Genomic DNA, 17966 nt, shown 5'->3' on the forward strand with positions numbered 1-17966 from the left:
GAAAGGTGATATTAGCTTACCTTTACTTTTAAGTTAATTTAGTAATTGTTTGATTTTAAATTAAGTTAAGTGTATATGATGTGCACTTCCACTTCACCCTTAGCTTTTTAGTTTTTTTTCTTACTAGGTATAGACAAGTCTTGCAAGGAAGAGATTGCTTGCAATATGTTATTGTTTTTTATTTCAAGTTACAAAAAAATCAATGATAATTTTATTTATTTATTAACACTTCGTTACACTAATAAAAAAAATGAACATAATTAAAACAAAAGGAGGGCAACTAGCGGCCTTATCGCTTTCGAGCAATCCCTTCCAGGCAACCATTGTGAGTAAAGAATTTTTTTTTATTAAATTACATAAGATAGGCAAGTAGTGCAAAAATACATGTATACATATATACATTTTAAGTAGTAGTAAACTAAAATAATTAATACACTGCAATTTTATTTATTGCAACTTACTAACGAATTTACGACATAGAACTATTAAAATAATTTACAAGAAAAAGTTGTATAAGGAATTTCGTATCATTTGCAAACTAGTTTTCCCTTAAATATGCAAAGCTGATTTACCGGCTTGGAGTGTGTTCTGCAAAAGATGAATATTGGATGGAACATATCCATTTAAAAGTTTTATAAAATTGCAATGGATGTCAAATTCCTAAACGTTTTTTTCGTCCTTCATGTCACTGAATTTACTCTAAATCTTACTCTATTTAGTTAACTCATGATTTGTTACATTAATGCAAACCACAGTGGTTTTCTAATGTTACATATCATAATTTTGTTTTATTATTCCGTAAAATAAATAAATTAAAAAAAATGTATTTTGAAATTTTTGTTGGATCTATAAGATATAAATTTGCAATTCTAGACACAACGGGTATAAATTAAATAGTATATTAGTATTTAGTAGTTCAGTATTAAAAATTAAAAATAAAAGAAGCGGAAAAGATTTTAAAATTATTAAACTACTTAAGTTAAATAAACATCTCCAGCTGTCTTATAATTCTATTAGATTTACGTAAAATTGCCATACTATACATATATTAATCCTCATTAAACTGTCGTTAGTCAAGTCAAAAGGTTCTATTTCAATTACTTGTGGTTGTGGTGTACACTATCAAAATCCTCTATCAGATTACGAGATCGTGAACATTTACTTACTCTACTCTAAAGTTCTAACTTGGGTTCTACCGCATCTTCATGCTTCATGGGTTTGTATATGACATCAGCGATGTTCTAAAGACTAATCATTATTAGAATCGGCTTTCATCCTTCAAATTACAGACAGAAATTACAGACGCTTTTAAATGAAAAATACCGTCATTTGTAATGACGATAGTATAGTATAATTCACTTGAAGATAATTTTATATTTATGCCGCTTTTGTTCCACAACTTACTACTTACTTAGTAAAAATACTAGACGAAAACAATACCAATATAAAATTTGGCTAACCAAATTTTCTTAATGTTTACAACATATCGTATATATAATCTCGTAACGCAAGAGGGCAGAAATTGACAACACTACTTTCCAAGAAAGAAGAATTCCTTCCAACCCAACATAATAATTGTTATTGGATATATCTATAACCAAAAAGCCACGAATGCGATGAGGCTGCAGTGCAATTCCTTTAATCAAATATTTACAAAAGACTCACGATCGCTCTGCTCAGCATTGCTCCAAGCCAGAAAAGCAACGAACAAAACCACAGTAATGGAAGCCATCGTAACACTGCACATATTTACTGGAATTGCTTTATATAGTATGACCGTGACTGCCCACATACAATCATTAGAGCCATCCGATTGACCTTGGCAATTGGATAATCAGCGGAACGATATTGTTTTGTACCACAGTAACCACAAGTAGTTGGGGATGTATTGAGTTAAGAGTAATTCGCTGCTTTTTCTCATCGCAGTCCATAAATAGGTACAATAGTAATATATACTACCATATATATTACTATGTAACTGTAAAGGTTGCATTACGAGTGGACGTCACGTGTCTCAGATGTGATTAGACATTGTTGACCAATCACAATAAAACGAATCGCGCCATTATTAGTCTCGCCATAGACAACGACTGTCTATGACAACTATAATTTAATCTATATTTCACTTAAGTTAAACCTTCAATACTTCTTCAGTGAAATATTAATTGTTATGTCATGGTAGGGCACAGGTGGGGGGTGGATGTTTAGTAACCCTAAAAATTGTCATGTGTCAGTGTCATAAGTGTTACGGGTCGCTATAACAAAAGTACTAATTACCGACAGTCAAACCTTTTGCATTATAAGTACGTTAGTTTTATTACATTATTATTAGGAGTAAAATAGTTGCCAGAGATTTTAAATCATAAAGCCGTTTGACCAACTTGTAATTTCTACAAGCGCAATAAACATTGCCAAGAACGCGAGGAAACTTAAAATCTGCCGTGTGTTATAATTATAAAGAATTATGAAGATTAATGAAACCATAGCTTACCTAGTTAGAGCTCACGATAGTTAAAAAATCTTTTATTAAATCGGACCTTCTATAAACGACAGTTCTTTTTCTACAATAAGAGATATTTTTAACGAGACGCAAACTATGTCCCGTATGACAACATCCAATACGTTTTTGAGTATACAAGAATATTAATTTACGACTCTGAGTCTTGCTTAAAGACTTAAAAGTTCGTTCCCCACACCCAAACAAATTATCGTGACCATGATTGTTAAAACGTCAGACTTGGAATCGATACAAACGCGTTGCTAGGCATCTTTTGTTGGGGATGTGTCCCCTTAGTGCAGTCCCCTAAATGCGTATTCACAATGCTTTGCTAATATTACATTTCATCGTTGGTTCATTATGAATAAGTGTTCTTCACTTATAAATCGTGCGATTTTTTACCCTTAATTTTTAGTGATAAAGATCAATAATTTATTTACACTTCATTATATGGCAGGGCTGTATAAGTACACAGAGAAACATTTGTTATATCTGAAGATTGTTATAAACAAATTTAGCAAAGTATTTGAGCTGGACATTTCGTAAAAGCTTTTATATATGTTATATATATACAAATATCGTGCATTACTGTAATCATGTTTTTAGATTATGATATTCTTAGGAGGGACAATGTCATTGACTAGACCAATGAACGGATTGGATAAGTCTAAGGTGTTTATATGAGGTTAAAAGGTTTTAAGATTTATTTCTCATAAAAGATAAAAATGTCACTTACGTGAGAATAATACTTTAGATTAATATTACATTGTATTCGTTATTAAAATAATCACAATAAACTTAAAAGTAAAGGTAACCAAGACATATGAATAAAAATAAATAAATGAATTTAAAAGTAATTTTGTCTAACATATTCACTCAGCTTCGATTTGAATTAATTGAAAGTGATTGAATATTTTTTTATTAGTAATATTTTTTTTTTTAGTAATATTTTTTTTTATATTTGTGGGTAGTTCATTGCTGTGCGCCTTCGTAGATAAAGATTTTTTTGCCGTAGTTCCTACGTATTTTATATATTTCTATATCTTAGTGGTTTGAATAACTTCGTAAGGTTCAGGGTATGACGTCGCAGTGATTGAAGCTTTTTATGCAAATTCGAAATTAGATTACACACATTAATGGTCTCAAAAAACAACACAGAATTCTCTAAAGCGAATGGCTTTGAGTGATAAGACTCAAAATTCAGCAAAAATAGCCTAACAAAGAACACGAATTGTAGTTTTGTTCCAAAAGTACTTGATAAACCACAGATAAACTTCCAAAGCACTCCACGGTCCGAGCGATCCACAGACTTGCATTCCGATCGTAGGTCGATGGACTCACACATTCGCACAGTAGATACAGACAACGCAATTAGAATGTTGTAAGGTTTCCTTTATTAAATTGTGGTGGAATATTAACTATAATAAAAATTGTGTTTTGGGATTTGTTTATGGCAAACACAAGTAATACACATTTACATAAAACTTTCGTATTGTATGTTAACGCGAGTTTGGCCTTATGATCGCGTTTTTTAACAACAAAGCGAACTACGTCTGTAATATTTTATATATAAGTGTACTTACGGAATCAACGAAGCCTAAAACACGATAAGTGTTAGTTTTAAACATAAACGTGCAAGCGAGATACAATAGTAAAATATATTGTCTTTTATTTTAATGGTCTACACTGAGACATTATAGGAGATTACAATCTCGCCTAAGTTAAGACTAAAAAGTAGTAAAGTCAAACTGAAATACTAATAGGGATTTATCATAAAAAAGTGTCCAATAACACGGCTTACAGTCACTATTAAGGAGGAGAAACTGTGAAACATAAAGGTATATTTAAATAAATATATTACGAGTATGTCTTCCACAAATTACAAGCCCTTGTGTAATATATGAAAACGAACTTTAAATATATATATATATATATATATCCATGTATATTTCAGAAAACTATTATACTAAAGTCCTGAATAATCTCATCTACAAAGCGCAAAGTCTTGAAAATGCGGATATTTTACAAGAGTTTATAGTTTTCTACAGAAAATTCCCGCTAAACGATCATAAGTTGACAGCTTTACAACTTCGTGAAGAGCTTCGAAACTAACCTTATAAATATTCACGGGAGTTCTGTGTAAAAGTTTTGCAATCCTTTCTCTATGAACCACTTAAAGATGACACCGGCCTGCTCTATGCAGGATAAAGCTTTAGATTTCTTTGTCAATTATAACGCGAATAAACTCAACGACACTCTAATCGTTATCAGCAGAGTAACAATACAATAAAATAAATTATACAATCCTTTATATGTGTATATATATATATATATAAATAATTTAATTATATCTTTAATTTAATTTATTTTTGTTTTTTCAACTGTTATCAACACGCTTGAGTGCATGGGTGAGTGTGTGGGTGCAAATGTATAAGTCAGTGAGTGAATGAACAAAGTATACAACATACTAGGTCTAAGAAGAAGCTCTAACACTGCGTAGGGTGTCTTCATAAGCCAGTCCTTTAGTCTTATTTTTAGAATGTGGACGGTGAGCGGGCAGCAAAAATTGTTATAACGACATCGCAGGGCCTGCTCATATTGGCCGTAAAAACCGATAGTTGTAACAGCCGATAATGATGTTATTAAGTACCTAATATAATAGAATTTGGTGACTTTTAATTTTGATCAATATAACCGGTAAAAGGTTTTGACTATATATCAGTATCAAAAGATTTCTTTAAATGTGTAGTAGTAGCAGGAACTAAAGACATACAAAACAGTTTGTTCACCTAGGATTTTTACAAGAACTAACCTTCATATCACAAATTAGGAATGATGCTTGGAAGATCTCTTCCCGCGATCTCGCTAGAAAGCGATAAGGCCGCCAGTTGGCCTTCTATTTAATTATTTGAATGTTTTTCTGAATTACTGGAACGAAGTGTTAATAAATAAATGATGTGTTTGCTTTATTTGTTTCCTCTTAGACAGTTTTAATAATGTGCCAAATAGGACTTGAAATAATGCATTAGTAGAACAATACACCAGCGAGTCTAATTGTATATTTTGAGTACGGTGCATTTTGTTCGCGGTGTCTCGTATTAGTTGTCTATAAGCGATGGTACCTAAACATTATGTGAGCTTTAGTGCTTATATAATAGGAAGCAAGCTATATACGCTTATAATATTAGTTTACACTTAAAGTAAATTTAAAAAGCGAAGTATAGGAAAAAAACTATAGTTCGATTAATATACGTACTGGTAATAAATATTGTGTTCTCCCTTAACTTGAAACATAATTTTGTCTCGCGTCGGAATAACTTTACAAGAGCGAGCTTTTCGGATATGTTTTCTGTTTTCACGTAAAATAAAAATATTTTTACGGTGATTTATACTATTGTTGTTAATAGTATGATGTTTTAGATGAGCTAGTCATTTAGAGTCATGGATAACCATAAGGTATTATAGAACTAGAAATGTTTGTATGTTATTTTTTTTCTTTATTGCATATCAGCGAATGGATTATTAGTGAATTTATATATTTTATTCACTTAAATATACCAATAGGAAGCTAAGTAAATACAATTTTTATAACATTTTATGGTAATTACAACTCAGATGTTATTTTACTAAAACCCTCGACTGAAGGGTACTTTTAAATATTTTATGTAAGGCACATGACTACTCCACTGTACATGGGGTTGATCTCAACTGTGCATAAATAATGTTTTAATCCTAGATTACAGTGTTATGTAGTTTGTGACTGCAGTAACCTTTGGTTACTTAAATATTCATCATGAATTTATTTCAATATTTGAAAGTAAAGGATTTTATATATCTGCTGTTGGTTCATATTTTGTTTTTTTTTACGGATATTTTTTTCTTACTATAGCCAGTCTAATTATCATAAAAACAACGTTAAAAGAATATCCAAGCTTTTTAAGACACTTATGAAAATACTACTATAATTAAAGAAAACCCTTTTTTACCGGATTGAAGCTAGGACCACTCACGCTGTAAAGCACGCGAAACGTCGGGAGAAATGTAAAATTTTGTAAAATAATTGTAAGTTTATACATAGCTTCAATCCGGTAAAAAAGTGTTTTCTTTAAATGTGTAAAAGCTATGTTAATAAAAGACAATACTACTATAATTTGTTTTCATACATATAGCATGAGCCATTCTAAGAGGTCATGAGTTATATGAAGTGACGGTACGGTTTATAAATCGAAAATTAATTTTGTTTTTTTTTTTAAATTACAAAAAAGGTTTACAATATATGATATAAGGGTACGAAATATTCAGGGAGGGTAAATTTGAAGACTCTTTGAGTACACACATTCCCACAACTAATAACCAAATTTATGTTCTTATAAGACAGATGGTTCTACTTACAATTAACTGTTGTTGTTATGGGTAATAACTGTGACTAACTGTGGTTAAACACGTGACACGCAAGTATTCAAATCAATAATTTTCAAATTTCGAATTCGCTTTCGGTAATTTTATGTGGCGGGACTTACAGCTAACAAATGGCAAATACCATAAAATGAAGAGTGTTGCATAGATAATAGAATATCGAATGTTTTTAGCTTCTGTAATAGAAGAACTTTTATTGTTATCTATTTTCATTAGCTTAGGATCGATTCATGATCCCGGTAGTGTTGCACACGGGCCTAAGCCAAGAGTACACAGTTTTACGAGTAAATGGGTTATTATCTTGTAGAAATTTGCGGATTATTCTTGCTGTAATTTCTGTTTATATAACAGTAATATTAATATATATTTGTATTTAACTATGATATGATTTTTTATCTATGATATATTGTTTTTATTATTATTGACATTCTATCTTAAAAATTTAATTCGTAGTTTTTTATACAAAAAATTATGTTTCGCTTTTATTGGTCGTATCATCATCTATAGTCTTTCTCTATCAAATAACAAACAGTTGTTCCTAGGATTCAACCAAAAAAACAGCGTTTTCTTGTTTCAAATGTATTTTAATTCTCTATTTGTGTTATATAGCTAAAATCCCCTCGTGAAATAAATATTAATTAAGCATTTCTCTTTTCAGAACAAAGCTCCATCGGCTACGGTAAGTTAACCCTTTAGCTGTCAAAAATACAAAAAAGCCCTAACACTTAGCTGCTGGCGAAAAATGGAATAAATGGAACGCGTGGTTTCCAGTAAAATACGTGTCTACGGCTCCATATCGTGAGTTAGCATGAGTCACTGTTTGATACGGAGGGTTAGGGCTGCCAAATATTTAATAGTATTACGATTTACGCGCCCCCTATGAATTCAAAAATGCCAAGTAACGAGCTGGTAGTCGAAACCAGTGTCATTTAATGCTATGTCTTGTTGACCTGGACATCTGACCGGTGTTTTACAAGATGGACTTACCTTTAAAATATATATTTATCTACTGGTCTTCATATTTTGGAAGTGAAACTTCTTAAGGCGAATGAGGGTAATTTTTTTTACGGACAAAACGTTACGAAGATGCAAGTGAGAAATAGATCGAGAAAAAATAAACGCTATTGGTAGTTACATATTAGAAATTTCGATGGCAATTCTGTCACATAACGTTTTGTGCAGTAAACGCAGTTTTTTTTATAAATTTATATTATCATTAGCACGTATACAGTGTGTAAATAGTGTGAATATAGATATGCAAATACATGAAGTGATCATATACTGGTACATGATCTATTCGGGCTTTTAACTTAGTAATAATTACGAAGAAGTTTCACTTCTGACATGTGTACTTAGTACGCACGAACTTTTTTATTATAAATCGTTCCACTTAAGTACTTAAGACCAACGTCTAATCACAGTAAATGACTGATTAACACTATCATGCGTTTTTCTTCTCCGCGGATCCAAGGGTGCGAAATAAATGCTATGGATATTGAGAGAACTATATGGAACGTCAGGATCGGTAGCGCTGCATGTTTTAGAAGTAAGGGCCCTGGTTCCAGGTAGGTCATAGTGGAAAACAGTCAGGTTTTCATTTATTTGATTTCACGATTGAGACATGCTAATTATATAGATATAGTCTGGACGTCATACAAATTTTGTTGGATTGATTCGATTCGATTAGAAATTAATTAGTATTTATTATTTTATTGTTATATAATCTGTTCTATAATTTAAAAAAAAAATACACGTGATCTAACAGCGAGCTTGCTATAAATTGTTTATATTTAAACAAAATGATCACAATACATTTTATCTCGGACTCTGAATTCGACATATCTATGTTCTTAATTGACAGTTAATACGTGTTTAAGAGTATTGCACGTGCGCCTAAGTACTAAATGATATAGCGTTATAACACAACAACAGAATCTGACAGCCCTGGATGGGGTCAGCGCCACCCTTAAATTAAAATACCTAAATCGTTGAGATACGTCAAGTTTATAAATGATCGGAAAGTTAATGGTTTTGCATGCTATTAACGAATATCAGTAATGGCTTTAGTAAACATTGTTATTTGGACGCTTGTTAAGGAAAGCAAAACGCTAGTCCGTTATGTTAAAATATTGTAATACCCCAAGCTTCCATATTCAAATTACAAACCAGGAACCAAAGACAACACACGTCCACAGAGTATGTATATGGACCATATTATGTAGGTAGTATAGTAGCAGGAACAATATAATTTTCAGGTTTACTTTCTTTGCAAACATAAACATTAATGTATTATTTAAAGAAAATACTTTTTTAACGGATTAAAGCTATGTATTGTTATAAACTTATAATATTAGAAAATCTCAAGACAAACAATCCGCGAAAATACAGGACACCGTGAGTCATTTCTGCTAAAACCCTTCATCTTTAAGTCGATATCAACTCCGGAAAAATAAATACAAATAATATAACTTTCGCTACAGCTGTGATACTTTTTGACATTCAACACCTTTTTGTCTTCAGTCACCGTGACCATATATGCTTTAAAGCACCCGAAACTTCGGAAAAATTCAAAATTATATAAAATAATTATAAGTTTATAAAAATACATAGCTTCAATCCGTTAAAAAAGTATTTTCTTTAAATGTGTAAAAGTTATGTTAATAAAAGACAATTATTTATATATTATTTTATTTAAAAAAAACAGACAAAAAAACAAGTTTATGACTAACAAAATAGAATTAAAAAACTTTCGAAGTGCGGAATGCAACTATGGTTATCCAGACCTATCGCGTTAATTAGAAAGCTGCAATCTGAATCTTTGGCCAAAGCCAAATCGGTAAAGCTATTATATATAGCATGCAGCTGTTACATATAGCATGAATTAACTCGTTGAGTAAATAGTAATGTTAAATCGCGTTTAAGTCTTTACAATATAAACAATACCAGTATTTTCTTTCTGTAAAATAATTATAAATTTACTTTCCCGTTAGAAGTGTAATAGATGTAAAGTATGATATATAGGGGCTGTTACTTGTATGGCCACATGGCGCCTAATTGCGACCATTCAAAGGCAGCCAAGCGTGCCACTGTGATTGATCACCGGCGTTAAACATGTGGAATCGTTTGTCACCAGTTCAATAAAACAATCATTAATTTTATTAAATTTGTTGCTGGAAATGCGGTTACCATTTATAACAGACCTCTGAGGTACATAAACCTAGACATTAATACACGAATAGACACTTTATACATTTAATTCTCTTTCATATGGCCGATCAATACAAAAAGGCAATAATAGTATTTCATAATTTTTATTATTATTATAACTGTCGGAAGATCGACTGCTGATAAATATAAAATACAATAAATTAGACATAAAGGTCGAGATCGTATTTTTGGTACACAGGATTTGTTATTGGAAAACACATATTGAAATATTATAGAATAAAGTAGACAGTTTCGTTTATGCGTTAAAACGGCAACGATACGATACGTATTTTTCGTCTATACTTATATATGGAATTATAGTTTCGGTAATTTCAGTCGAAGTAAATAATAATAATTGAGTATTAGGGCCCAAATTTGCAACCTATACGTACCTTTGTTTATGAAGCTCAAAATTGTATTCCTCCCTGTATTGATATTTTAGAAATGTCCTTATTCGTTTGACCACTGTTGAAGTAGGCATGGGAAGAAATTGGTTATGCCAAAGATTAATCTGGAATTGTATAGGAATTGTATTATGGTATGGCAAACAAGGTTTATAATAATTTACCAAAAACATTAAAAGATCTTCCTACTTGAATTTTTAAAGTCGACTTAATGTTGACAATATATTGATAACGATATATTTTAATAATGCGATGATGTAGTCATAGAATATTATAAGAATTGACTATAATGATATAACCCATAAAGTAATTGTAACTTTGCATATTTGCATAAAATTTGCATATGGGAACTTTGGATTTTTTTTAAATTTGAGAATAAAAAAAAATATAAATGTATGTACAATTTAATTTATATAGTGCAAGAATTTCGTTGTTTGTTTCATTAGGCCAACAAAACATTTTCATTATGATACCTAACCAAATGAGAATTTTCTTTTTATAAAAATTTATTAACGTCAAAGAAAAAATATCGAACCAAAAGAACTTAACTTTGTTATAACCCATAACACATATTGTCTTTTGTTAAAATAGCTTTTACACATTAAGAAAAACACTTTTTGAACGGATTAAAGCTGTGTATTATTATTAAAACTTATAGTTATTTACATAATTCTAAATTTTTTTTTTCCCGACGTTTTGCGTACTTTTCAGTGTGCGTGGTGACGGTGATTTTGTTATAACCCTTTAAGTCTGGGCCTCACATTTCTGTATCTGTGACATGTTTTAAGTAGGTGCCTTCTGTGCACACACCGTCGATTTTGTGGGTCTAAGGCATGTCGGTTTTCTCACGATGTTTTTCTTCACCGTTCGAGCGAATGCTAAATACGCCAGACGGAAAGTCCAGCCTGAGATCGAACCTACGACCCCAGGTTACACATTGAACTAGGCCAACACTGCGCTTGGCTAATCAAAAGCTATAAAAATGTAAATATTTGGATGATAAATTTCACATAGTTTTTCATCAATATAAGTTTTTGTCTTCCTACTTACACTGCTCGCATAGTGACACAGTGAGTCTTGGTATCCTATACCTATTCCGCACTTTTAGTCCGTGGTGCGTAACCCCTAAAATTATTAAATATAATTGTATGTCGGATACTAGGTATACGCAGATACTTATAATAACAATGGTGCATAGTGATTGAACCACCTGGAACAACCAACGTATAGCGCATACCAATACGTGTGCCGCATTTGAAATGTCTCGTAGCCTTGGTTATTAGGGCTGTGACTTTTGAACACTGATTTAGATCTAGGAAAATAAAAAAACAGATCAGCACGATGTTTTTCTTCGCACTGCGAAATATGAAAGAAATAATTAGGTTTGTTTAATGCTCTCCTGCTTTGAACAACTTGTGTTTGCCGTCTTAAGTTAACCGGGGTTAAAATTTTGGGACCGGTTTTTTTTATCTTAAGGGATGATAATACCACCCGATTATAACTTAAAAATATGTTAGTGAATATAAACTTTTATTCCAATTTCTGGCATAATTAATATTATTGCCACAATTATATCTAACTAGCAGTGCCTCGCGGTTAAACCCATTATTTCAATTACATTGTGATCTTGATCATCGTAGATATATGGACTATTCAATACAAAAAAATCTATCAACAACTAATCAAACTCTTCTTTATAATGTTAGTAAAAAAATAGAGATATCAAAGCACTAGAAGAGAGCGTAACAATTCTTAAAAGACCGGCAAAGCACTCGCGAGGGTTTTGAGCATTGAGTGTCCATGGGCGGCTAATATCACTTAACTCTTAACAGGTGAGCCTCCTGCCCGTTTGCGCCCTGTTGTATAAAAAGCTAGAGCTTTATAGATATATTCACCTTTCTGTATTTACATATTACTTTATTACATAATACTCGAATTAATGGTATGAAAACTTTATCTTATGGCGATTAAATAAAGCATTGTGCAAGCATTTAATTATTTTTAATGTTCAAATGAACCACAGAGCCGGTCGAAAAATTTACTTAGAATTATGTTTTACGACTAGTTTTGAATTAGTATGCAATGTTCAGCCCTAAAGTATACTCAGGAGGCTTTAGTCTGTGGACATGACAGGATATTGAGATCATGACATAACGTCAGCTAATTTACAAAATAACTGACGTAAATAACTTTGAACAGATAATACATTCAAAAACAATCAAATTACCTAAAACATATAAATTAAATAAAAATAAGGTTAAATAATAAAAATGCCTGTTTAATTTACAATTGCGACAAATAAATGATAATATATATCTGAGCTTTTTTTTACATTTCCTTCAGTACCGTCGATCAGAACCCCTTCATGGGTAAAGGTCTCCTCCAGCCTTTTCCAGCTGTCTCTGGCTTTCTTTCTGCATTCGCTTCCTGCTACCGCTTCTATATCGTCTATCCACCTTCTTTTTATGAGGTTAGGTAACATCTAGATGTTGCATTTTTATAGAAGTCTGAAAAAAATGTTTGTAACAAGAATCACCTCATGTTAACTAAATTTTTACCTCAAAAAGTAAGAATTGAGTGAGATCGCAATATTTGAGTCAAATTAATTACAACATTAATTAACTAATGTAGAATTCATTGGTGTTTTATCAAGGCGCAAAGAAGAAAATTTTTATACGTAGCATTTAGCAAATCTTTTTTGTATTTCACCCTTTAAATTTTTAATCTTTTTTCTTTTTTTGTATATATTAAGAACATTACACATCATTTCTAATAAATACGCGATGTTGTCTTAATAGAACATGTAGGATTGTTATTATCGGACATCTGGGAGAAAACTTTACTTTGAAACTTAGTTAACTTCTTATGTTGACGAAGATGTATCTTGGATTAATATACACTAAGCATCAATTAAATCCAAACCCACGAGAAATGTCGTAAACGTTAAAATATTTAAAGTTCTAATTGTTTTTCTAACCAAACCACTTACTGCATTCATTATAATCCAAGACAAACGTCTCGCCCTGCAATTTTTATTCTTTTTTTAAATAATTTATTCTACCGTTATTAAGAATTTAACGTTCTAAATTTAAACGATATTATTTTTAAAATCACTAAACACAGACTTCATCTAAAATCAAGCAACAGCGGAATATTAGGCAGGGAAATGCGTCGGGTTTTATATTAATAGTACTTTTTTTTTTTTTTTTTTTTTATGAAGGAGGTAAAAATGCACAGCTGCAGGCCCGCGAGCGCATGCAGTCGCTATCGCGGGGACTGTGGGGATGGTTAACTCTTATCCCTCTGCTAATCAGAGGGGAGAAACCCGACCCACTAAAATTTCCTCCTGAGCCCTCCATATCGACTGCTATGCCGGACACATTCATTCTGAATGAATGACGTCTGGCACCGCATTGAGTCCCCCGGGGGTCGCACTAGGCATTCAACCCAGGGAACTCAGGCGAATATGACTGCATACGGACTCACCGACGGCGCAGGGGGATACTGTTGGGCAAACGCTCCTCGCGTCTTGCCCCCGCACCCCCGCCTCGCCGCCGCCGAGCACAACCCCTTCGGCCATCGCCACGCACCTCCCGCTGACGCTCGGCAGCCTCCTTCTGCAGCAGGACATGCTCACAGAAGAAGGCCACCGCACGCCATGCCTCTTGGCTACCAAGCATTGCTGCAACAACGCTCGGTAGCGAGAGGTCCGTCCCGACGACCGACACTAGGTCATGGCGTTGCCTCGACCAAGTGGCACAATCGGCCAGGGTGTGCTCCGCCGTGTCCTCTGGGGCACCACAATGGTGGCAGATGGGAAGGGTTTCCCGCCTCGCCACCCTGTGCAGATACCGCCCAAAGCACCCATGCCCAGACAGTATCTGCGCCATCCGAAAGGACACGGCTCCACTCGGGCGATTCACCCATTCCCGTAGGCATGGGCGAATCGCCTCCACGGTGCGTACTCCCGCCCTAGGCATAGCCAGATCATGGGCCCATCTATTAAAGGTGGCCTCCCTGGCTTGCCTCCTTGCCGGTCCGACCAGTTCAGCCCATCGGCCACCTGCCCTAGTCTCACACTTGAGACGATACAGGTCGCCTAGGGCCAACGCCTCTAACTCCCAGGGGGGAGTCCCCGCCAACAGGCACGCCGCCTCGAACGAGACGGTCCGGTAGCATCGAGCCGCCCGAACCGCCATCACTCGCTGTGGCCTCCTGAGTAGGGTGCGGTTCCTCGCCCTCAGCCTATCATCCCATACAGGGGCCCCATACAATGCCATACTGCGTATGATTCCGCAGTACAGCCTCCGCACACTCTGCTTAGGGCCCCCAATATTCGGCAATAGCCTTGCAAGCGCCCCCGCCGCCCCTACAACCTTCCCCCCGAGAGCTTCAAAGTGGGCCTCGAAGTTCCAGCGGCCATCCAAGACGAGACCAAGGTACTTCATCTTGGACGCCACCGGAACCCCCACTCCTTCCACCATCAAGACCGCCCCAGGAGGTGGACCATTCCTAGGGCCATGGAACAATAGGGCGTCCGTTTTTTCAAGAGACACCCTAAGGCCCAGGGCCCTTATCCGTCTCACAACAAGAGAGGTGCCGACCGTTGCGAGTCGAGCCACCTCCCCATAACTTGCCCCGTTGGCCACTACGAGGGTGTCGTCTGCATAGCAGAAGACGCGCAATCCCGGAAGAAGCGCGCCCCTCAACACCCAATCGTAGGCCATGTCCCACAGAAGCGGCCCAAGGACTGAGCCTTGAGGAACCCCACACCGCACAGGGTGGTAGGAGATCGTGCCCTCCATGTTGGAGTACACGATCCATCTTTCCGCAAAATAGTCCCCCACTATTTGGCGCAGATACAGTGGGACCTCGAAAAACTCAAGTGCCTCTCTGACCACACCAAAAGGGAGACTATTGAAGGCATTCGCAATATCTAACGATACTGCCAATGCCCTCCCCCCCCCGTCCACCACCCCACTTGTGTGGGACCTCAGGTCCCAAAGAGCATCAAGCGTCGACCGTCCCGCTCGGAAGCCGTACTGCGCCTCGCTCAGATCTGGCCCCTCAGCAGAGAGGTGCCGGCACAATCGAGACGCCACAACCCACTCCAGCGCCTTGCCCGCCTCATCCAAGAGGACGATAGGGCGGTAAGCCGCCGAACTGTCTGCCGAGCGCCCCTCCTTACGCACTAGACACAGTCGTCCCGTCTTCCAAGCCACCGGGAACCGTCCACTGCGTAAGCATGCAGTGTACAGCTCCCGGACGGAGACCTCCATATGAGGGAGGACTACTGCCAGGACACGCGCATGTACACCATCCGGGCCAGGAGCTTTCTTGCGGGCCTTGAGACGGGTCAAGATAGCCTCCATCTCTATGTCAGAGACTTCCGGAGCCATCTCTCCGGCCGCTTCCACTACAGTCGCCGCCATACACGGAGGGACAATGTCGGGAGGCAAAGGAAACAGGTCCGCCACCACTCTGTCCAGAAAGGCCGGCTCCAGACTCTCCACAAGAGGCATTCCCGCACCTTTCAGCCTTTTACGAGCTGATCGGTAGGGGCGCCCCCACGGATCATCATCCAGTCCCCGGAGTACCTCCTGATGGGCCCTTTCCTTTGCCTCACAGATAGCGCCCCGGAGAGCCCTCTTGCGATCATTATAGATAGAGCGAAGGCCCTCCGTGACATCGGGACCATCTCTCCTCCTCCTCTGACTCCTGTAGTAGGCCCTTCTGGCCTCGCTACATGCGCCACGGAGATTGCCAATCTCCGACGTCCACCAGTAGACCGCTCTCCTCCCCTTCGGCGGCCTCCATTTGGGCATTGCCGCATTCGACACCCTTCGGAGACTCAGACCCAGTTCGCCAGCTCCTTCATCCACATCCACAACACTAGTGGGCGCACACCATCCCTCTATAATGGCCATCTCCTCCGCAATCTGGCGGTCCAGTCGACGTACCGACCAGCGGGGGAAGCTCTTCCGACTCTGGGGAGTCTGGCCCCGCACTCCCCACCTCATCGAAGTAGAGACCCACAACCGGATATATCGGTGATCCGATAGGGTCTCCACTTCGTCCAGAACGCTCCACGCCGTCGTAACTCGGGCCGCCGCCGCAGAAGCAAGGGTCACATCGACCCTTGAACTGCCCTGCGGGCGGACGCAGGTGGGCTCCGTTCCCTCATTTAGGAAAACGAGGCCCAACTCCGCCGCCCACTCCTCCAGAATATTAATAGTACTGGGGCAAACGGGCTTAACTGATGTTAAGTGGTGCCCATGAACTGTCAATGTTAGAGGGCTCGCAAGTGCATTGCTGGCCTTTTAAGAATTGGTACGCTATTTTTGAAGGACCCTAAGTCGAATGGATTCGGTAATACTTCAATGGGCAGCTGGTTCAACATAGTAGTGATACTCTGGTAGCCTTAAAAAGCTTTGTTGTGGAACGACGGACGTCGAGGTTTAATTTCGTATTTTGCATAGACGTCCGATGACGAAACTCCAATGCAGGTATTAATCCATTAATCCATAAAACAAATTACGTACTGTTTTGTTCTTATTGACGAAAAGTATATCTTCTACACTCTATTGTCAGTTCAAACATGGACTCCTTTTAAACTCGGATACGTTTCGCTATGACTCAGCCATTTAACTTTATTTGCTCAAGAATTTCCTCGTAAGATACCGAGGCGTGGTTTAGGTAAATAGTTGAAAATGGAAGTTCCATTTTTGCGAACGTTTTTAAAAACTTTAGAGGAACTTATCAAGGGTCAAAGCTTGTACCATTACAATATATTAACTTTATATGCTGTTGTATCTTAACGAATATTATACATATTTGATTTTCATTTAAATATACATATTACGCGTATACTCGTATAAAACTATCAGTAGCCATAGCATATTAAAATTATATTAGAAAAGAAAATCTTGATTCGTAATGAGTACTTTTATTTTCAGGTTTCATTTTCCTTTCATTCATTTTTTAATTTTCTTCAGCATCCGTGGTTGATGGTAAGATCTGTAAACACCATCACGTAATCGGTCCAGTACGGATCGGTTTCGACGTCTGGTGACCTCTGACAGTCACGATAAATTTGACAGTAATTAAAAATATATTATATATAGAACCTATATTTTTGTATTTCTACCTAGAGCAAAGTCCTGGCAGATTTGGTCAACTTATAAATTATTTTATAAATTGCCTCTAGTGTAACTGAGTTCTGGTCGTTTTGTTTTATAAATAATACCATGAATGGCTTTGCGTTTGGATGTTTAAAGAATATAAATCGAGTTATAATTTGTTCGTTGAATTCCTAGAACATAGATTACACATATATAAGCTGTTGGAAATTGTTTAATTTCACAACTATTAATATTGACTACTACTGAAAGAAGTGTTAGCAGGGTTGGGTTAGTGGATTCAGCGTCTGACTTTCATCCCTG

The 17966-nt window shown here is 36.4% G+C and overlaps 2 protein-coding genes across 6 annotated transcripts in view; one reads left to right on the forward strand and one right to left on the reverse strand.

Annotated features, from left to right (window-relative positions):
* The window catches only part of LOC123713958 (calcyphosin-like protein), a 48086-nt gene extending 46347 nt beyond the window's left edge, over positions 1-1739 (reverse strand). Inside the window, exon 1 of the mRNA XM_045667871.1 lies at positions 1666-1739. Within this exon, the coding sequence (XP_045523827.1) occupies positions 1666-1732 (67 nt within the window). The 5' untranslated portion in view covers positions 1733-1739. The remainder of the gene's footprint in view (positions 1-1665) is intronic.
* Positions 1-17966, forward strand: part of LOC123713956 (protocadherin-like wing polarity protein stan) — a 171512-nt gene that overhangs the window by 29324 nt on the left and 124222 nt on the right. For all 5 annotated transcript variants that reach the window (XM_045667864.1, XM_045667862.1, XM_045667867.1 and 2 more), the window contains exon 2: positions 7572-7592. The gene's annotated coding sequence lies outside the window, so the exon portion shown is untranslated. The remainder of the gene's footprint in view (positions 1-7571; positions 7593-17966) is intronic.

The sequence above is a fragment of the Pieris brassicae genome, chromosome 9 (genome assembly GCF_905147105.1).
Source record: "Pieris brassicae chromosome 9, ilPieBrab1.1, whole genome shotgun sequence".
In the NCBI taxonomy this organism is placed as follows: domain Eukaryota; kingdom Metazoa; phylum Arthropoda; class Insecta; order Lepidoptera; family Pieridae; genus Pieris; species Pieris brassicae.